Consider the following 20377-nt stretch of genomic DNA (forward strand, 5'->3'; position numbering starts at 1 on the left):
GAAGTGTTTACTGCTCGTCGACACACAAGACCAGGAGCATGCAGCAGAAACACGATTCTTCCGGTGCATCACGCGACCGCACGATGTGCTGGCTAAACGCCTGCTTCACCTTCTCCGCATTTGCCAAGCTCCGCGAAACGTGCCACTGCTTTTAGAACGCCCGATTATCCAAAGCTTCTCAACCATTTGAAACTTGAAACCGTTTTACCGCTCTGCGCGTCAATCAATGGCCGAATTTCAATTTCGATTGAACGATGGCCGCAGATTATTGGCGCGCTGCTTTCGCCCCCGCTTCCGGCTTTCGAGTCTCGATGGCTTCTTTATTTCCTATTCTCGAAGAGGAAGTTCTCGAAGAAAAAGCGAGCGGAAAGTTCCGCGTCGCCAAGAGTCGACGCGTCGGCGAGTTGTTTTCTGTTCGCTTTTCAAGGAAGTAACATATAATTTAGTCCGTTCATATACTCTCGCGTACATGCACAGGACATTTGGAATTCGGGGGGCGAAGATAAGATAGTGATGAGAAGTTCCCGAACGTATACAGCTCGCCCCGAGTTTGCATATATCTGTGCTGTGAAAAGCAAACCTTTTGGCGTACACGAGAATGCCGGATATACGCGTAATATTGCAGAATGGTGTGTACAAACACACATGCCTGATACGTGTGTGGTGCAGGGTTCGCAGGAACGTAGAGCGCGCATAAAGCCACGCGTACCAGAATTAATGAACTAACTAGGGAGTATACAATGGCCGGAGTATGCGGAGTATCTGCCCGCTTATGATGCTAATGTTGCCTCTTTACTTTGCATGACAATTACCCCCAACACGAGCGGGGAGGATGATTTTACTCCGGCTCTTCCTACTGTTTCTGAATCTTGTTGGCTTGCGAGCCTCCGCACTTATACAAAGTGTGTCCTGAAAGCTGAAATTGCGATGCGGGCGAGACTGCTGGCGAATAACGAGAGAGAAATAGTGCAAAAGGACTTTTCTTTGGAGTGTTACGGCGACTGCATTCCTCCTGCGCTGCTTTCAGCGACGTTCCGGACACCCCGCACACTCGCTTATTCTCGTAGCTAACATTTTCCGTGGCGAATGCTAGGTGGCAGCGGATCCCTGCGTGCACGAGGCTCACTTCCTTTTTTTTCTCGCCCGACTGTTAATTTTACATACGCCCTCAACTTTTCCTGTGCCTTGTCATTCCTTTGTTCTTTTCCTTTCAGCTCGACATACGCTTGTTAATATTTAGGATTGTAGAGAAACTTTAATCCTGCGATAGAGCCAACGGGGCAAACTTTCCTTGTTCGCGCGGGGATGCCTTTCAATTTTCGAAGATATTTCGTTCTAGAGTCCGCGCATGGTTCGATGCGGCTTTCGATAAATGCCGCAGGAAATTCAATTACACAATTATAACAAGGTTTTTCTTTTACCGTAATCGCGAGCATCATCGTTGATCGACCTACTTCCAGTTAATTGACATCGACATTAGTCAACTTCGTTACGAAAATTGGCGCGGAGCTAAAGCCTCCGCTCAATGTGGCATGAAAATATATCTATTATTGAGCGTGCACCTAATCGTGACTTCTTTAATCAGCGTGAGCGAATACATGCTCGGCAACGTACTCTTCTGCGCCATTATTTAACGTGTGGCTGATCCTTCTCGCTCGCCCCACGATCGTACCACTTATAATTGCGCGCTTTCACTCTTGCGCATTTAGTACGAACCGCGAGGTACGCGGGCCTCTTCACTGCTCGTAGCTCATTTTCCATCGCGTGCGCAAACCGCGACATAATTTGTCATCGGTCCATTGTACAGGCCTTCGGAACCTTCCTCGCTCCCTCCGCCTCCTCCTCCTCCTCGCCTCGCGTCCGGGTTACAACTTGATTAAACGAGGTTTGCAAAACAAACGGTCCGCACTCGGGTCCTGCTGGCTCACGAGAGAGACCTCGACGATTGTGCAGATTGCAAGCGAGGAGCTTGCGATACGTAACGTCCATCGAACCACGGCCTCCGGGTCTTTGTACTGCGACGCGCGTTCCTCCATCGAATTAGAAAACTAACTACATTCCCTGCTGCTATCGTGAATCATCCCGCTCACAAATCCTTTTATGATTACACCGATGAAAAACGAATCAAACTCTTTCAAAAGTAGTTGAAACCATTTTTTTTCTGCTCGACTTTGAGAGGCTTTGGGGAACCGCAAAAAAGACTTGAATGGAAATCCCGATCTTTTTTGTTCCAAAGAGAATTCAATCTGATGAAACGAGGATCGCACTCGACAGTTGAAATTCCGCCGACGTTATATATCACGACGGAAGAATCAATGTCTTTGCTCTTATTCCGATGGTGATTGGGAAGCGACCAGGCTATTTTCACAGATTGCTGTGCATGGGACGCGAGCCTCGTCGCTGAAACCGTCGATGCGACGTCAGACCTTTCCAGAAATCGAGGCCAAGCAGTCTCAAAAAACGTATTTTTCGTCATGATCGAGAACTCGTAGCTCATAAACGCGTCGTTCAAGCACCGTGTGATGGTCTCTTGAGTCGACGATGATACGAAATCCCCTCGAAATGAGAAACTCAGTTTTTTTTCTGTCCAAAATATTTACCTAAACACTGAAGCAACCAATTTTCGCTTGTAAGATTTTCCCCGCAGCTTCGATCTTCATGAATTATTCAAAACTTGGTACGAGCCATGAAAATCCCTGAAATTTATTAAAGCAATAAGAGGATTTAGCGATTAACTCATGAGATTAAACCAGCGCTGAAAGATGGAAGATTTCCAAACGATTTTACGAAACCCCTCTGCAAATACTGAGGACAGTTTGAGCCACGTTCGCACGCATCGTGTCAAGTTCAATTTTGCCTTGAACTGTCTCGAGCCGAGCCGCGATTTTCTATAGACTCGAGCGGACCACGGAGCTCTGTATCCTTAAAAATCGATTATTAGACGCTCGCGACACGATGCATTGCTCTGCATCGTTACGACGTCAGCTGCGTACAGTTTACAAGTTTAGCAGACGCAAATACATGTGTATTCGACTATCGAACGACTGGGATATAGTGAGATGCGAAGTAGGCCACGAGAATTCGTTGCTCCCTGGGATATCGAGTTAGACGAGACGATTCATTTATTTATTTTTTTTTTATCTCTGCATACACATTGTACCTATTGTATCGAAACGCTTTGATCAGACACGGGAGAATGAAACCCTTCCGCGCGGTGTATAAACCAATCAGACGTTGAATCTAAGAAGTCTGTACGGTAATAGATGTGGCGGTGGAAACGTTCCGGTCAAGTAATCCAATTGCTTTCTCTTCCGTAATATACTGCTTACGTATAATGGAAACATGAGAGAGTACGCGAGTGGAAAAATAACATGAGTAATACCTCGTTTTTCAATTCTGGGGGGTCGCGTACATCGCACTCGATATCGAAGTATTTCAATCCCCGAGGAAAAACAATTGCGGGAGTTTGCGTATTCGGAAGAAAATATTAGTTTGAATAGATTTACAATTTATTATATATTCGCTCCATTTCATTTGATCCGCTTGTCAAAATCTCTCATCCAGTAGAGTCCGGTTTCGTAAATCATGCCGCAAACATTTTGCTGTATCGGAGTTAAGCGTCGCGAAATAAATCGCCGCGGTACCGACGAAAGCCGGAATTTGTTAGAGAAAAAGTTGCGTATACCGAGACCTTGGACTTCGGAGTTACACGCGATCTATCGCGCGGCTTAAAGCGTTTCTTAATTTTCCTTTCTCTCAAACGAGAATATTTTGCCGACGCGTGTGTATACTAGACAAAATGCCGTGCGCGCGCGAGGAGCCTCAAAACGCTCGGGGACAATGGGCCTCGTTCAGGACCGTCTCACCGCTTTCAGAGACACACGCAACACGCGGACTAACGACGTTTTCACATTTTAGCTTCCTTCTCAATTATTTATCCTGCCGTTGTCATCGTCACCTTTGCCCCGCGAACGTATGCGGACGCACGAAAGTCCGCGGGTGAGAGTCCCGACGAGAACGGACTACGTGTCGGAGTTTCGAAGCCCAAAATACAAGCCGGAGTACGCTGATTGACACTTGCTATTGTTCCTCCGTAAATTTGTCCAAAACCCATCGGGATCGCGACGAAGAATTTATTCTGAACTTCTTTCGTCATTCGTACGTCAGCGTTACTACATTTCGGATCTCCCGATCGTCGTCATCGCCACTTTTTTCGAATTATACTTTGCCCCGAGCTCTCGCATCCGTCATAAAACGTAAGCCCGTACGTGTCGTGTCTCCCGCCTGTGCGCCGTTGCGTTTCCTTATCACCCAACATCTCTCACTCGCAATCAAATTTAATTAGAAGCACCGAGGTTTTAACGGTTTCGTGTTTTTTTCGTTCTACACCCGCGCGTGTACATGAACACGGACAGGCGAAGGTTCACACGCGTCCCACGCGCCGCAGAATTCCACTTTGCCTCGCACTATTTTAATACACGTATATATGCTCGATATACGAACACACACACGCTCAGATATGCAGGCACGTTCGCATGAATGCGCATCTCAATTCGCGGCTCCTCTACTTTTTGTGTGGAAAAAACGTTCGCGCGTGTCCTCCGCGAGATGGGGTGCTTGAATCAGCTCCGACGATTGCTCACAAACGCTTGGAAAATCCACACATGCATTCGCGTGTCCAAAGCTACGTAGGAGATTTCACTGAATCTCTCAAAGGATTCTCGAAATGGCACAACACGCGACTCGCTTATTAGTTGCACGCTGATCGCATCAACGTTTTTTAACTTGCTATGATACTTTTTTCGCGCAAAATCAACAGCTCTGAGGCCCATAGGAATGGAATTGTTTGTAAAACTCTTTAAACTGCGCTAGAAAATCAACCGGCAGCTTTGTAATTACAGCAGGGAATATAATTGTTCGTTGTGGGTACGTAGAGAAGTAGAAAAACGAAAAATTCTACTGAATCGTTCGTTGCCTTCTCCGCGGCTCGTAATTAAAGCGATCGGTTTCTAAAGATTGTTGGTTCATGAATTTTTGTGAAAATTCTCATGTTTTATGTACATCTTCGTGACACTAAGCCTGCAGCGTTCGAGTCCAACGAAATAGTTGAAAAAAAAACGTTTCGTTCTCATCTTGGTGTTTCACGAATCACTCAAAGAGGCTGCGAGACTGAAAACCTTCCGGAAAACCCCCTTTAAGAAGGTTGAACGCTCAAAAAATGTTTGCTCTCGCCCCCCGGATCATTTTCGTAAAGCAAATAATCAAAGAAAAGATGTTGCGTCGTTCCAGCTCCGCGAACGTTTGTCAGCTTCCCTCCCCCCACTCCGAACACTCGAAACTTTTGACAAGAGACGTTTTCCTAATTGTCCTTATTTTGCCGGAAGTTTTGAAGAAATTCCAAGAATTCTGATTATCCAGAGCACGGAAAAGGCGACTGCGCTGCATTCGGAGTCTTCGGGACGCGCTTGAATCCCCGCTCGAGCATATGAGACGCGCGTGACCTAGGTCTTGTTACGAATGATCGAACCGCGACCGTTCCGTAAGGTCGACCGTAACGACCCAATTAAAGATGCAGCGGACATATATGGGTCGAACCGCAGACTCGTTCGGTTCAATCACATCGCGAGAGGTTAAGCGACGATTCTACATCCTGCGCGATATTGCCGACATGCATAGACGCACGTGTATGCGTTACGCATCGACGTATTCATGAAGCGAGATCACCAAAGTCTATTCCTAGAGATAACTGCGTGGATGTGTGATCAACTCCGAGCGCCAAGCAATTACGCTCATTACGTACACGCATTGTTTCTGCGAAAGTCTCGTGCATCCCACAATTACGGACGATCTCGTTGTGCTGAGAAAATCGCATGGGCGACGCTTCGCATCCTCCTTCAAGCGGGGCAGTCCTCAAATAATCAGATTTCAGCGTAAATATACGTGCTGCGCCCTAAATAATAAACTGGAGATGAAAAAATAATCGAGAAATTGTGACCTTTGAGAGTGCACGCGATGCGAGGACGTTCGTGGAACGATTAATATTCTGTGTCAAGAGTGCGAACGTTTGTAATGAGGGCTCTACGAATATTTACATTTTGCGCATTCCCCGTGAGAAAGAGAGTGAGAGAGTGGGGGATCTCAATTTAATTGGTCGCTGAGGTCCTTGTCGACCGCTCCTTGGATCGTCGATACGGCTAATCGGAAAATAAAATTCATCGAAGAATTCCTCACCGTCGCTGCGGCTGGCGTCTTGACTTTCTTCGTCGACAAAACACCGGCCGGGTTCAGCCAGAGGCACGACATCGTGTGGAAAATTCCACACGAAAAAGGGGACTCTTCGAATCATAAAAAAACAACGATACGTATATTTACAAAAGATAAATACATCGATTTGGAGTTCGATAAACGCTGGTTCCGCCGCGATCCGTTTCCGCGTCATGTGATTATTAATACAAATGCGCTCACGAAAATTCTGATCGTTCATAAAACGCGGTCGCATAAAGAAAATTATGATTGTGAAGAAAATTCGTTTACCAATGTTTTTATTACCAGTGGAAATAATTTAACAACAATTTCTCTTGTATACGAAATATATTAAAATAAAATAGCTGAAATATTGCAGATTTACAGTGTAAATTGGTCTTTATTACGTATGCCAATCTCGTATTGAATCGACGATGTTTGTGTCGAGATTCAGAAAAGCCTACGCGATGATGAGGACGACGTTGAGGAGTTTTTGGTTGCAGGTTTCGTTATTAGAATACGATTGCGCGATCGCCTCTTCCTGGCAAGCACGATTGTAAATTGTTACTAAATTTGTATAATAAAGAAAAAAGTGAGAGGGGAGGATCGGGGCAGAAAAGTATGACATGCTGGGAAGAGCGAGTGTTCGAAATTTGTAGCACCCGGGCAATTTAATCGTCGAGAGTCCATAACCCCGAAGTAAAGCACGGTCAGAAGCTTGAACTTTCGTTCTACGTATGGCGGCGGCTCCGAACTTGGAGTTTCGTTCGTCGAGGCTACATACTTTTCGTACCGAGGGTTACCTCGTTCTTGAGAATATGCCAGGTGTTCACAGTTTCTGTTGTTGCTCGAGTCCGCCCCGGCGGAGTTGCGGGCAAGCCAATCGGCTGTTCCTACACCGAAGTAGCGCCAAACGGGCCAGAATTTACTTCGAACTACGCCGTAAACCTCCTCGCACATTGCAGCTTCGGAAGAGATGGCTATAACAAAACCCACCCTGGTGTATCACTCGCGGCAACGGAGTTTCGTCACAGTCTCTCTGTATATACGGAGCGCAGTGTGCAAAACGGTCCCAAGAAAAACCCTGCGGGGCGACAGAGTAGGAACGTCTGGGCGGCGAGTAAATTACAGAGAGAAAAAGAGATTGAGAGGGGAGAGAAAGAGAGAAAGAGAGAGAGAGAGCGAATATCGACTATCGAAACCGTACAATCGCTTGACCAAGGAGAGTTGCACGACCCGTTGCACTTCTACCCTAATACTACACACTCGTCCCCTTCTCGCTCTCTCTCCATCCTCATTCCCCTCCACACATTAACCAGGCTCTAACGCGTATCGAGTATCACGTAACCGTAGACGATTAGATTTAATCTTTACAGAGTCGAGGCACCGCACGACCCTCTCTTTGTCTGCACATTTGTATAAAATCCAATGCGCGCGTATATATTCTGGAATCCGTTCTGGTTCTCCTCTGTGGTCCAGATACCGAGGATGCGGATTACGATGGAATGAGGATTTCAAAATAGTGATGTTTAAGTGGAAAATCTCTCTTTAAATGACTGGAATACGATGCTCCAAGAGAAACTATTTTTTTCTGTACGGAAACGTTCTAGAAAGTTGTTTTGAATTTTTGTCCCCGGGTGGATTTGTTGGTGGGTCTATCGAGGAATTTCGTCATTCGAGTCGATCTGCGTTATTCATAAATTTGGCAAGTTTGTAGGTTATTCCCAGTGATTGGGAGCATTTTATTTTGATTTCGAGTTCACGCAGTGGTACAGAACCATTCAGATTTGTGTCGCGCAGGGATCGCCTCACGAGCCCGGGGCTGCTCTTCGCGGAGGGTCGTTCGATCATCCAGGCTCGCTCTGGTCATATCTGTAGAACGAGAGTCAATTCTCACAGTTGCCTGGTTTATTGAACCGAGTAATTTTCGTTTTTATCGATGTCAAAATGAAATCCGAAGAGCGTGCCGGACGCGAGGGTCTCGAGGTAAAACGCTTGCGCGAATGAGCTCGCGCACTAGAGAGCTAAAAAAGGGCTTGAAATATTGAATAGTGAAGGAAGTCAGCCAAGTGTGCAATGGGGCAAGGGGCATATAACTCTGCTCTATTTATCCGCGAGAGGTTTAAGCGTTCGGCGTACCACATAAAGCCTGCTTTGACACACAGGAACCGCTGCCGGGGCTCTCGTACTCTGTAATCATCTTTAATGACACGCTATACGTCGTAGGTTATGCGACAGTTCAGTGATCAGCAAACGTTCACCGGCACTTCTGCAGCTTCCTAGCAGCGGCAGCAGCCATGCAGCCCGACGTGTTTCTTTCTTTATATCTTCGTGTATTTTTCGCTCCCCCTTGCTTTTTCTCCTTCCGCGCGCACATATGCGCAGCAGGGCTGAGAACTAAAAGGAGTTTATAAGTGCAACTGTGCGTTTGTTAAACCCGTTGAAATCGTTAAAGTACGCATGAACACGTGTAAACGGCGGCGTATAATGGGCTCGATGTAACGGGGAGATAGAGCCTGTTGAGTGTGTCCTCTATTAACCACCAGCTAAGCACACAACTTACCTACATCCACTTCCATTTGCGACAACTAGCAATGACGCCACGCTTCTGGGCTCGACTACTTTCTCCGATCTCTTCCTCTCGCCCGGCGTGCTTCCTTCTTCTCTCCTCCTTTTTCTCTATTTTTCGTGTGTCTTTTCACTCCTTTCGTGATGCTCGTTTATATCATACGTGTGCTACGTCCAACACCCTCGATCCTCGAGTGGCCTCACGCTTCTCAAAAGTCTGAACGCGCGCCCGGCGAGAGCAAACGAGAACGTAATGCTGGAACGTCGTTGTTCACTCGGTAAACCCATAGACGCTCACGTGCCCGGTATGTGTCACCTACAAAACCGTCCAACCGTGTATCTACTTCCATATCTCCTCCCACCTTTCCACCCCCGCGCTCCTCCAGGCAATCTCCTTTTCGTATATTAAAACCACCCGAACGTCTGTCTTCTCGCGTTTATTGCGGTATACGATACGTGCGACGCGCGCGACCGACTCAAGTGCACCGAGATTAGCTTCGGCTAATACAATCATATTTATTGCACCAGCTTTTGTTCCCTCCTGACCTGCGCTGTGGGCGACAGGTCAGTCGAGAGTTATGTTTATTAGTTTTCGTTATTCCAGACAAATTGCGCCCTACTTTCGGTCGCATTCACTCCGCAATCGTGTTCGCGTTACTTCTGGCTTTTCTCCTTTTCTTTTTCAGCGCTTGTCGCGCAGTTGACGATTTTCGTGAAATATAATCAAACGATCATCGATCCTGGATTTTTTGTCTGTTTTACTACTCCAAACTTTGGCACGTCAGTCTCGTTCGTCAAAAGTTCTCGATAAAGAGCAACAAAAAACAATAAAAATTATTACGTTTTATAGTCACGTAGTCACGATGCTATAAAATTTCGGTGCGAGTTAATTGAATGCCGTAATTCGTCGTTTCGTATTTTGTGTACAAAAGTTGCAACAAAAATGAGTATTTTTAAATAAAAATTGCAAAACCTGGTATCTTTGGAAATGTTGAGCCGGTGCCTCGTAAATTTGAGTGTGTCGCACACTAAAAATTCTCGTTCCGCTATTTTTGTGTGTGCCGTAAACATTCCATGGAGCAGCTCAGTTTTTACATGTTTTTCCTTTTAGAACCCTTTATACTATACGTGGTGATAAAATCCAGTTGTTACAATACATTTTAATGTATCGTGGTAAACCCTCAATGTTGAAGAAGCATTTCACTCGGACACGATGTAGCATCAATTAGGACCTTCCAAAGGAATAACGCTCCAAGGTTGTCTAAACTTTTCGTCATCGCACTCCTTCGCATTAGTTTTTCTTAGCAGTAGCTTATGTGAGAAATGCTGGAAAACACGAGAACGAACTTTGCCTAAATCATCACCATGGAAGTCCACTTTACGATGGAATCGTGCATTCGACTGATTTTTAAACGTTTTCAGTTTATGTTCTGTTTCCAAGATTCCAGCATCCACCTTCCGCAGCGCCGGTTCTTGAATTTCCATAGGAAAAAAGCATAAAAAACTGTAACCCACTGATCAACCTGGATTTGGATGATAAATAGAGTTGTTTCGTAACCGAAAATTCTGCTTCTTACTACAAAAGCCTCGTGCAGTGAGAAGTGTTGCATCCGCAGCTTGTTGCGTATTGCGATTTATCGCCGAGTCCGTATCAATTTGGATGGAGCTTTCTTCCTTTTTGTTTCCTTTACTTTGAAATCCTCCTTTCGTATACGCAGCGCAGCTCGAGAACAAGGTTCACTCTCGAATATATACGAGAGCACACACGCGATGCCGTTGCGCTTCACGCGTTTCTTACTTACACTTACGTCCGCACTCGAGTGTGAAACACACGCCAAGGCAAAACGAAAAAGAGCATTGCGCGTTGTTAATAGTGTGCGAGCACCGCGTGCCTCGCGTCTATAGTGAATGTGTGTATATTATAGTCCACGTTACCCATATAATCGCTCGAGCGAGTAGAGAGTGACTTTATAAGTGTGCTTTTATAACTATACGCGGGATTTTATTCAAAATCGATGTAGCTCAGAACCTAACGTGTTTTTAATGTTCTCTTCCTATTTTTTCTTGTGCCCCAGTCCCTCAAGAACTCCGCGCGGATCGCCCTGAAATTTTGATGGCTTCCTTCTTCCGTATCATTATTTCTCCTACAATCAGAGTGCCTTCGATCTCGAAATTCTCAAAAATTACTTAACAGCTCGTGAAAATTCATTTAGAACTTCCTCTTCGACGGTGCAGGCTCAAATAAAGTTTGGAAGCACAGCTCCGCAGTTGAATTCTCGTTTCGACGACGCACTCAGAAAATCGGTATCCGTTTGAGATTTCTATTTTCTTCAAGCTTCGATTTGATCCCAGTAAATGAAAATTTGGAGGAAACCAGTGCAGCTGAAGAATTGACGTTTCTGCGCCAAAACTTTCAAGCCTCGATAACATTCGTTTTCGATTCTCTCGAGTCGGAACCGCCCATATACTGGATTGCGTATACAAATTATGCATACATCAGGATTTGATATCTCGAATAAGTCTCCCGGAGCACTTTAGCACCGCGATACGCTCTCTTGGCAGGCATTTGTCACAGGACTCTTCTCATACTACATTTCTGAGTATGATGAGACACGGAGACGGATTCAATAACTGTGCGCGCGACGTTCTTATTATTTTTTGAGAAAAATTCTCCCCCGGATTATTCGTATCTCACTTAATGGCGTTTGCATGCTCTACGAGCCCGATTTGCTACGAAGTTGCAAAGATAGATGCGCGTCTTTGCCGTTCGGCCAGAAAGCAGCGGCGAATAAAACGATGCGCGCGACCTGTGTTATGTAACGGCCTCTACCAAGTTCCTGCTCTTTCTCTGATTCAATTTTCCATCATCTCTTCGGTATATAATTTCATATTCTTCCATGTACGATTGCACGCATTCGTATTTATACTTCGGGTCGAGCGATGAATCAGGCTACTCGTGCAAAACTGCAAGTTTGGCAGAATTAAAAATGACAAGGGGAAAGGGCTGAGTGCAGCTGAATCTCGGCGCTGCTTTCGAGCCCCGCTCGCTTTAGGCGTTTCAGAAAAAGAGGGAAGCAGTCGCGACCGAGATATTCTATTTAGATGACGCTGAAGTTTCCAACGTTGGAGTCCAACGAAATGATCGAAAAAAACTCTCCAATAATTCCAGTAATTCTCCTATTTTGTTCCCTGCCAAATTTGCGATTCGTAGCTTTTCAAGTGCGCCAACGATTCGTGAAATAAAAAATCGGTGAATTGCAAAAGTTTTTTTCGTTCATTTCGTTGGACTCCAACGTTGGAAACTTCAGCGTCGTCTATTTAGGTGGGATAATTTCTTGAAAAAAGCTCACACAGTAGAAAAACTGAACGAGAATCTTTTCCTGTTATAGAGACAATAAAGCAAAGAGCGATGCTTGCATGCACGATTTTAGCAGCGGTATCGATCTGTTTTTGTCGGAAAATATAAAAACATCAGCAAATGGTTGCCACTGTGCACTTTGGGCTCACGATATTTCTCGGAAGAGATTAATACCGAGACGAAATATATACATACGGAGGATTGTATTTGAGGACGAATCTCGGAGCCCGGATGCGAGAGAGCAAACGAGAGTTCGACGAACTGACGTGAATTTATTTTTATTCTCGAACACACCGGAGGGGTTGCTCACCTACCAGCGAAATTTATGTCATCCGATGATCCACCCGTGCCGCGTTCTTCTACGTTCGCCCGAAAAACATCCCAAAATATATAACGTCTGCCGGAATTTTGAGACGAACGTTATTCTATTATGATCTCCGTCCGAAATGTAACCAGAAGATTTTTCTGCCTACGCAACATCATGCTTTCGAGAAATACAAGGAACGAAACGTCTCTCTCGTGTGCGCTCGCTTCGATCGTAAAAAATACTGAACCAGCGTCGTAAATTATTTCCTGAAGGTCAACCATTCGTCAAATTCTTTTTATTGCTCCACCGATAAATTCGTCCGAGCAATTCGTTGAGGCATAGATTAACCTACATTTTTTAGTAGACCATTCCGGTGGTTGGCACACTTTATAAGTCAGGGGCTTGCTTCTGCAAGGAATTCTTCGACGACCTTCAAAATCTTTACTGCCTTATTTTCCTGTCGATTTTCGTAAATTTCGAAAACTCACTTTCGTTCACCAAAATCCACAAATTACCTACAAATTCCTTGTTTCTTCAATTTTATTTACAGTTCCGTTAATTTTAAGTGTTTTCTCTTATGTTTCATGCAGCTGGACGACACAGCTCTCCAGCTTTACAAGGATGGAGATTACGGTGCATATTTGGATCTTGAAGCGTCGATCAACGAGCAGCAGGAAGAGTTCGAGGGTTTCCAGACCAAGTGAGTACTCCAAAATTCATCTCGTGTTTTTCCAATTTCACCGTGACGTCGAATCACAACGATGAAATTATCGTAGCATGGGCTCAAGGTTCAGAAAAATTCTTGACGCAAAAGTATTTTAATACAGTTTTGGTATGTACACGAATGGGGATTCGAAAATGTGAAAGAATCCTGGAAAAATAGTATTTCATTGGAGAGTTTCAAAAGTACGGAAAAATATCCGGTCAAGCTCGCGTCGCTTTCCCAATTTTTATTCTTCCCGACGAAGGTCTCGCGCCACGACGAGTCACGTAGGAAAGCGATTTGACATCTCAAGTCGGGCGTTTCACCTGATAAATCCGTCGCGAGGCGAAGAACCTCGCCGAGTACCTACGTTCCGAGCTGTCATTATGTAAGTCACACGCAGACATCGCCTTCATCCAAAATTGAACAATTTTCTTCTCTACGTATCACCGAAGAGATAACACCCCGCATAATTTATCGTACTTTTCTCATCTAAACTGAACCGTCCAGTTGACGCTCGAGATTATTGCGATGGCTCGGCACAAGTGTCGAGTTTTCCCCGGATCACGGAATTCATTTAACACGTTTCATGGCATAATAGCTCTTCCTTTTTCGACTCCGTTTATTTGACAACGTGTGTTCCCACGATTCCGAGTAATCATCAGACAGAATCTGCGTGTGCTCGAATCGAAACGCGGCTCTGAAAAAACTTTCTCTCGTTCAAAATTTGTGGACAACTTTCGTTACACAATTTTCGTTAAACAGAAAACGAATATTTGTGCAAAGTTTTTACAGGAAATTTTTATTTTCCAACGAGAGTGTAACCGCATTGAAATGAATAAAGTCTCGGCTGCCATTTATTTTCTATGAACTGGAAAGCTTTTTCTTCAGGTCTCTAGACCAGCCTCTTCAAACACGGACGATGGATTCAGAACATTATTTACGTCCTGACCCATTTTCATCAGCCAACGCTGAATCTCTGTATCCATAAAGGCGGAGGGTGCTTGACTCTCGCAGGTCGAAAACGACGAGCTTAGCCTAGAAAGACCGGACACACTACTCCAAAAATGCTACATTTTTTTTCTAACAGCATATTCCGTTGATGATATTGCAATTTTGTTTTACGAAGTAGTCTTGGCACGAGTGCAAGTTTCCACTATTAGTTTTCAGTCACCAGACCGTCCAGCTGCTTAATTTGACTAAAACTGTTGAAAATTTAGATATTCTAAGTCAGAGAATTTCGAATATCTACAATGCAAAAAATGAACTCGTCCAATAACGATTTTGTTCGAAATTCAGTCTTTGGCAAATAATCGCTTTTAAAAAATCGATCGACGTTCCTAGCCCGAGGTACGATGCCCTCGAATTTCCTGAAGCTCGTACATGAGTGATGAAAATTAAAAAATGATGAGATTTCTCGAAAAATAGAAGGTTAATCCGAGTAAATTGGATCGCAGAGTTACCTCAATCGTTACGTTACAGACGAAACGTGCGAATAGCGAGTAATCAGGTGTACGCCGTCAGACTAACGTGCAGGTTAGAGGCTTTTGCGAGTGAGAGTGATCTACTAAGCGCTGACAAACAGAAGGGCGCAATATGATTGAGGGGAGACTCGAAAGCGAGATTAGTTGAGACTTTTCTCCGTTGAATATTCGATCCATACATATGAGAGTTAATTTTAGATGAACCCCTTTGACGTGCGCTATATAATTCGGGTTATTTGCCGTGTTCAGGGGCCGTCCAGTCGCGAGCTAACGTGCGACCAGCAATATTCTCGGATCCGCGACCGAGAGTTTATATACGCCACTTTCCATCACGCTTCCAAGCCTTGGCGCCATTATCTCTTCGCGCGCAACGTTCTCCAAACTATCGACTGCGCTCTGACTTTTACTGTCGTTTTGCAGAGAGAGAACGGCACACGGAAAAACCTGCCGTTCTTTTCCTCTCCGCCGTTCCTCTACCGCGCGTGCGCATTGAAAACATTTTTCAACGACTTCCGCTACCAACGGATTTCGCACAAAGAAATTGCTTCGCTTTCTGTCTCCTTTTTCCTTTCCATCGCTCGCTCGTTCCTGCGCGATTTAACATCGAGCGGAGCACACGATACCAACGATATAAACAACTTTGACGCGTTCACCGCCGAGCGCGCTCTCGTTTCTGTGAAAATCTGAAGCGGCTTATCACGATTGGTGTTCCACTTGGAAAAAATTTCGGCTCTCTCTTGTTTCCTGAACCGATGCGCGAAGCCCCTCGTTTCCTCAAAACCAAAGTTCTCCACTTCTCAGAGCATTTTCCAAACCGATAAGTATTCTATAACCAAAGTTTCGGTCTCTTGTCACCGATTGATTATTCGTGATAACGAGAAAGAATTTTCCACGCCCTGAAACCACGAGGGTAGGCCGAGAAAAAATGGATTATCGCGCGTACCTTCGAACGTGACGCGGAGCCAGCGATGTTTTTACTTTCAATTCGAATATTCATTCTATTTTCGTTTATTTTGAGAACGAAGCGAGACCGCGCGAGAAGTAGCAAAAAATATAAAAACATTCCGCAACTCCGCGCCGTAGAATTACAAACGAGAAAGATCCTCGCGGCAGATCCCATTCACTGGAGGCTGCTTCGTCATCATGGGAATTTCCACGCCGATTGAGACGCGACAGCTCCCTATTATTTCTAGTCCAATCTTCTCGATACACGTAAATTTTGATGAATTCATAAAGCGGCTTGTAGCTTGAATGATATTTCCATGTAAAAGTACCCGCATACATTTTTTCTAATCCAATAAATAAATAAAAATTCTTCCGATGCATTCATCGTCTACAAAGGGAGACGCGATGCTCTCTTTTCTTTTGGCGCGCGTACGCCGCGCTTCCGCGTGCATTTAAATGCATGGCTCACTCTCGTTACCGACGAAATCTCGAGTTACTCCACCTCCCCGTACACTTTTTATTCCGCGTGCACACCTCGCTGGATTCAGTTCGGTCTCTCGTTTGACTCACACAAATACCGTACACGTAAATATATATGCATATTCCGGCCCACACGAGACAGGGAGAGACCAGCAGTTCCGTGGAAGGGTGAACAAATGTTTGTCCGGGGTTTATACCCGACTCAATATTCGGGATTGCGGCTATATTTCCGCTTGTTGTAAAAGAACATCATTCATTCTACATCCTCAATTCTCGGAGTACAGTCTATGCTTCCACCACAATGCGCATTATTCCATCGTTTTTCCATCTATTGCTCACCTACTCGTGCAAACATTCATCTTATTCATACCTTTTTTGGGTATAAATAACACTTTCGCGTAATTCCTTCCACAAATACGTTGAGAAAAGAAAATTGTAATCCGGCGGATTTATCTTTTTATTCGCAGCAATTCCAAATCATTTCTCCAGCAGAATCGAGCTTCCTCGATTACCTCGTTCGAACTTTGCTCGTTTCAACAATCATTAGAACTCGCCTGTCGAGATTGACAGTGAATTAGTTGACAAGGCCGGAGTTCTTTGATAATTGATTCGCGGGTCGGGGGACAGCTTGAAAAGCATGCGCGTCAAATGGTCAACCGCGAACAGCAGCACGGGGATCGCACTATTCCGCGCCAAAGTATGAGTGAACGGTAAATAAACTGTCCAGGAGTTCGAAGCGAGGGTGTTGAACATTTCGCAAGACTTTCGAAAATATTACATTGAGTGCGAAGCGACGGAGAGGTTGCAAGGTAAATACATTTTTCAAAGGGAAAACGGTAATTTGTAAAAACAAGGCTCCCTATTTATGAGTTGACAATGAGGGAAGCTGTCCCCACGGAATCCCGTGAGTGTTTGTTCGTAAAAGCGCGTGTGCATACCGCCAAAAGCAGCAGGAGAACAGTTTCCTCTCCGCGATACAGTCGAGGCTTATGTAAGGCCCCTTCGTTGCGAGTATATCGTGGCGCTGTCTCCCGTAATTATAATGGTACAGTGCTATTGTGTACACTACGTGTGTTTATATACAGTGTAGATATTCGCTAACATAACGGCGTGCCGCGAATCTCTCCCAAGGGTTCAACAACCAGGGACAATGAGAAGCCCGAGCGTTTAGTCTCTCAAGATGTATATACATCGTTGGAACTTACCGTGCTTCAAACGCCACGTGTGTGTACCTACGCTATTCCCCATCCTGTTATACCGATGTATAACTATCTCTAACTATGCATGATTTCTATGGCGAGCCCCCGATGTGTGTGGCTGCTTGTTTGTATGTGTGCATGCAGCGACGAGAGATGACTAACCAACCTCGTACCGAAGTTAGTCAACTCTGGCGAATACTTTGAGATCTCGTAGATTCAACTTTTCGTTATAAAAGTGGAAGAAAAAATAGAAGAGGAGGATTTCAACGGAATGGGGGCTCCGCCAGGGCTGGCAAGCTGGGGGCTTTATGCTTCGTGGCATAAAGTTGTGAATTTGATTCACAAATTTTTTATAGAACGTTTTGTCGGATACGTGAATTCTGAAGGCTGAAGGCAAGGGTACGGTGCTGAAGTTTGCAACGTTGGAGCAGCCCGACGAAATTAACGAAAATAATATCTGTATAGTTGAGCAATTTTTCATTTCACGAATCATTGATGTAGACTGAAAAACTACGAATTGCGAATTAGGCAGGTAACAGAATTGGAGAATTACTGGAATTGTTGAAGAGTTTTTTCACATCGTTTCGTTGGACTCTGACGCTCTTCAGTGTCATGCAAGGATTCGTGATCATTGGATGTAATGGACGCGGATTATTGAGTCTCGTTATTCCGAGGCTGCACCGTTGCGATACGGGATTTCTTCATTAAGTATTTGGAAGTATATTTGGATGGGAATAATTAAAGTGAACATTCAAAGGGATTGAGACTCGTGATTGCGATGAGCTCTCGAAAGATTTTATTTGATTTTGTCATGCGGGTTGCCACATAAAACTCAGAGTTCAAACGGCGAGCGATTATTCTTCTCATTATTTCAAGTGCAGACTACATCTGCAGCAGGTTAAATTAGTGGAATCTCTACTAATTGAGAGCTGTCGAGGAACTCGCGACGCGACGGAGGACCCGGGAAAAGGGCCTCGGAGAACGAAAAGTCTCTGCGTTTTGATCGTGTTCGAATGATTTGACCTTCGTTACTCGGAGGACATAGAAACCTCGAATGTTTGGAAATATTCTCACGGTGTGCAGAGTGTAAATTATGAAAGTTCAATAATATCTCGGTACTTGACAGTAAATTTTTCTTTATTTTCGTGAAATTTTGCTCATCGTGCAGTAATTATATTTCTGAACATCGAGGCTTCTATTGTCTTAACGGTAACTTCAATCTTACAACTCGACCCATCATTTCTAGTCGGTCCACGAGTCATAATTTTGCGGATGACACTGAAGTTCGCAGCGTTGGAGTCCAACGAAATGATGTGAAAAAACTCTCCAACGATTCCAGTAATTCTCCAATTCTGTTACCTGTCTAATTTGCAATTCCTAGTTTTTCGGTCAATTACAAATGTTATTTTCGTTGAATTCCGACGTTGCAAACTTCAGCATCGTAATTTTTATTCATACTCGAACATATTTTAGGGTCAGTTCGTTCTCCCCCATTCTCGAACGTCCCTTACCCGATTCTTCGTATTTCCGGAAACGGCTAATGAGAGTTCTCGCTAATGTGGAGGATCGGCTTTGGCGAGACTGTCAACAGCTGACGCTGATTCCAGCATCGTGGATATTGTTGAGTGCATCATCGGAGGGAGGACTCGCGCCAACTCCTCTGCTGGATACATGGAGGCGAGGAGTGTCGAGAGACAGACACGTATAAAGAGGAAGATCGAGGAAAAAGGGGGAAAAAGTGGGGAACAAAAAGGGCCGGTGAGAAGGAAGGGGAAAGGGGGAAAAAGGAAGAGGGACGGCGGAACGTGTCACCGTATAGAGCTGCCAATCTACTGCTGATCAAGCTCAGATCTCGCTGCTCGTTTTACCTGTACGTAGCCAAGTCTACGTCAGGTACAACGGAGCGCGCGATGCAGTATTTTCCTTTCTCTCTTCCTCCCTCCCTATTTATCTCTTTATCTGCCTTTTTTCTTTCTTTTTCTCTCGTTCTATCGGGTGATTCGATCCGTACTCGTTAAAAGCCTTTTGCCATACGACCACTTAACTTCGATCTACTTTCGCGAGAGGCTCTAGTACGATGACGGCGCAGTGGTGGGTGTAGTACGTACGTCTTTGTGCCGAGAGGGCTTCTCGAGTTTCGATGCTCTTGTTCCATTTCCATTCGTTCGGATTCGCGCGCGCGCGCGCGCTCGCGCCGGAGAAAGGCGCGCACGACCCGGCGCGGCCTCTCCGGAAATCCCAATTTCCTAATGTTGCCACGTTTTTTTCACTCGACTCTTCTCGTCCATTCGATCCCTCACTTCCGCGTGCTTTCTGCCAACTTTTCCTCGCTTGTACCAATCAGATGTGATGTTGTTTCGAATCTCGCGGGTTCTAACTTTCAAGTATAGGTATTACGGTGCTTCCTGTTCAACGGATTTCATCATTCGATAAACTACTTTTTGCTCCTCTTCGCACGAAAAGCTCCATCGAAGAATCATTGCCAATTACTATTTTTTTCATTTTCTCTCCTACCGAGCTCTTTCCGACTCTCATTTTTTATCAGCATCTCTCACAATAAAAATGAACGAATTAGTAGTCAATGTAAAACAACAAAACTGCTCCTCCGATCGTCGTATCTATAGATTCGAATGTTCGTCATCGTACTCGCCTCATATTTTTATCGAAAACAATCAAATTCCAGACATTCGTCACGAAATAATGGCCCGTCGTTGAAAACGTAATTGCACACGCGTACAAATATAATCCCCGATAGCTGGTGGGCATTAAGCAAACATTGATTAATCACTTTCGCCGGTGGTGGTGCGGAAACTGATCGACCTTGTCGATTTAAAGACTCCATGTTTTATTAGCGAAACTTGAGAGCCTATGAGCCGGCCCGCGACCGAAGAAGGCCGCGGAGCCACGAGCCAAGAAATTTATTGTGGTGGAGAGATGCTCCGGCGCTTTCGTTCGTTACCCATATTTTATGCACGCGTCGTACACGAATGCCTGCGCGCGTTCGTGTCTACACCGAACCCAGAAATTCACTGATCGCGCTCGAGGAATCCAATCACGCAGTGATGAAACACCAATTTTATTTTTTGTCTT

The 20377-nt window shown here is 45.0% G+C and overlaps 1 protein-coding gene across 7 annotated transcripts in view; it reads left to right on the forward strand.

Moving 5' to 3' along the window:
* Fhos (Formin homology 2 domain containing) overlaps positions 1–20377 on the forward strand; it is a 132492-nt gene that overhangs the window by 41873 nt on the left and 70242 nt on the right. For all 7 annotated transcript variants that reach the window (XR_006261407.1, XR_006261408.1, XM_043422373.1 and 4 more), the window contains exon 10: positions 13067–13176. Coding sequence is in view for 5 of the 7 variants with exons in the window: in XM_043422373.1 (XP_043278308.1) it covers positions 13067–13176 (110 nt within the window). In the remaining 2 variants the exon portion in view is untranslated. The remainder of the gene's footprint in view (positions 1–13066; positions 13177–20377) is intronic.

The sequence above is a fragment of the Venturia canescens genome, chromosome 6, assembly GCF_019457755.1.
Source record: "Venturia canescens isolate UGA chromosome 6, ASM1945775v1, whole genome shotgun sequence".
NCBI lineage: Eukaryota > Metazoa > Arthropoda > Insecta > Hymenoptera > Ichneumonidae > Venturia > Venturia canescens.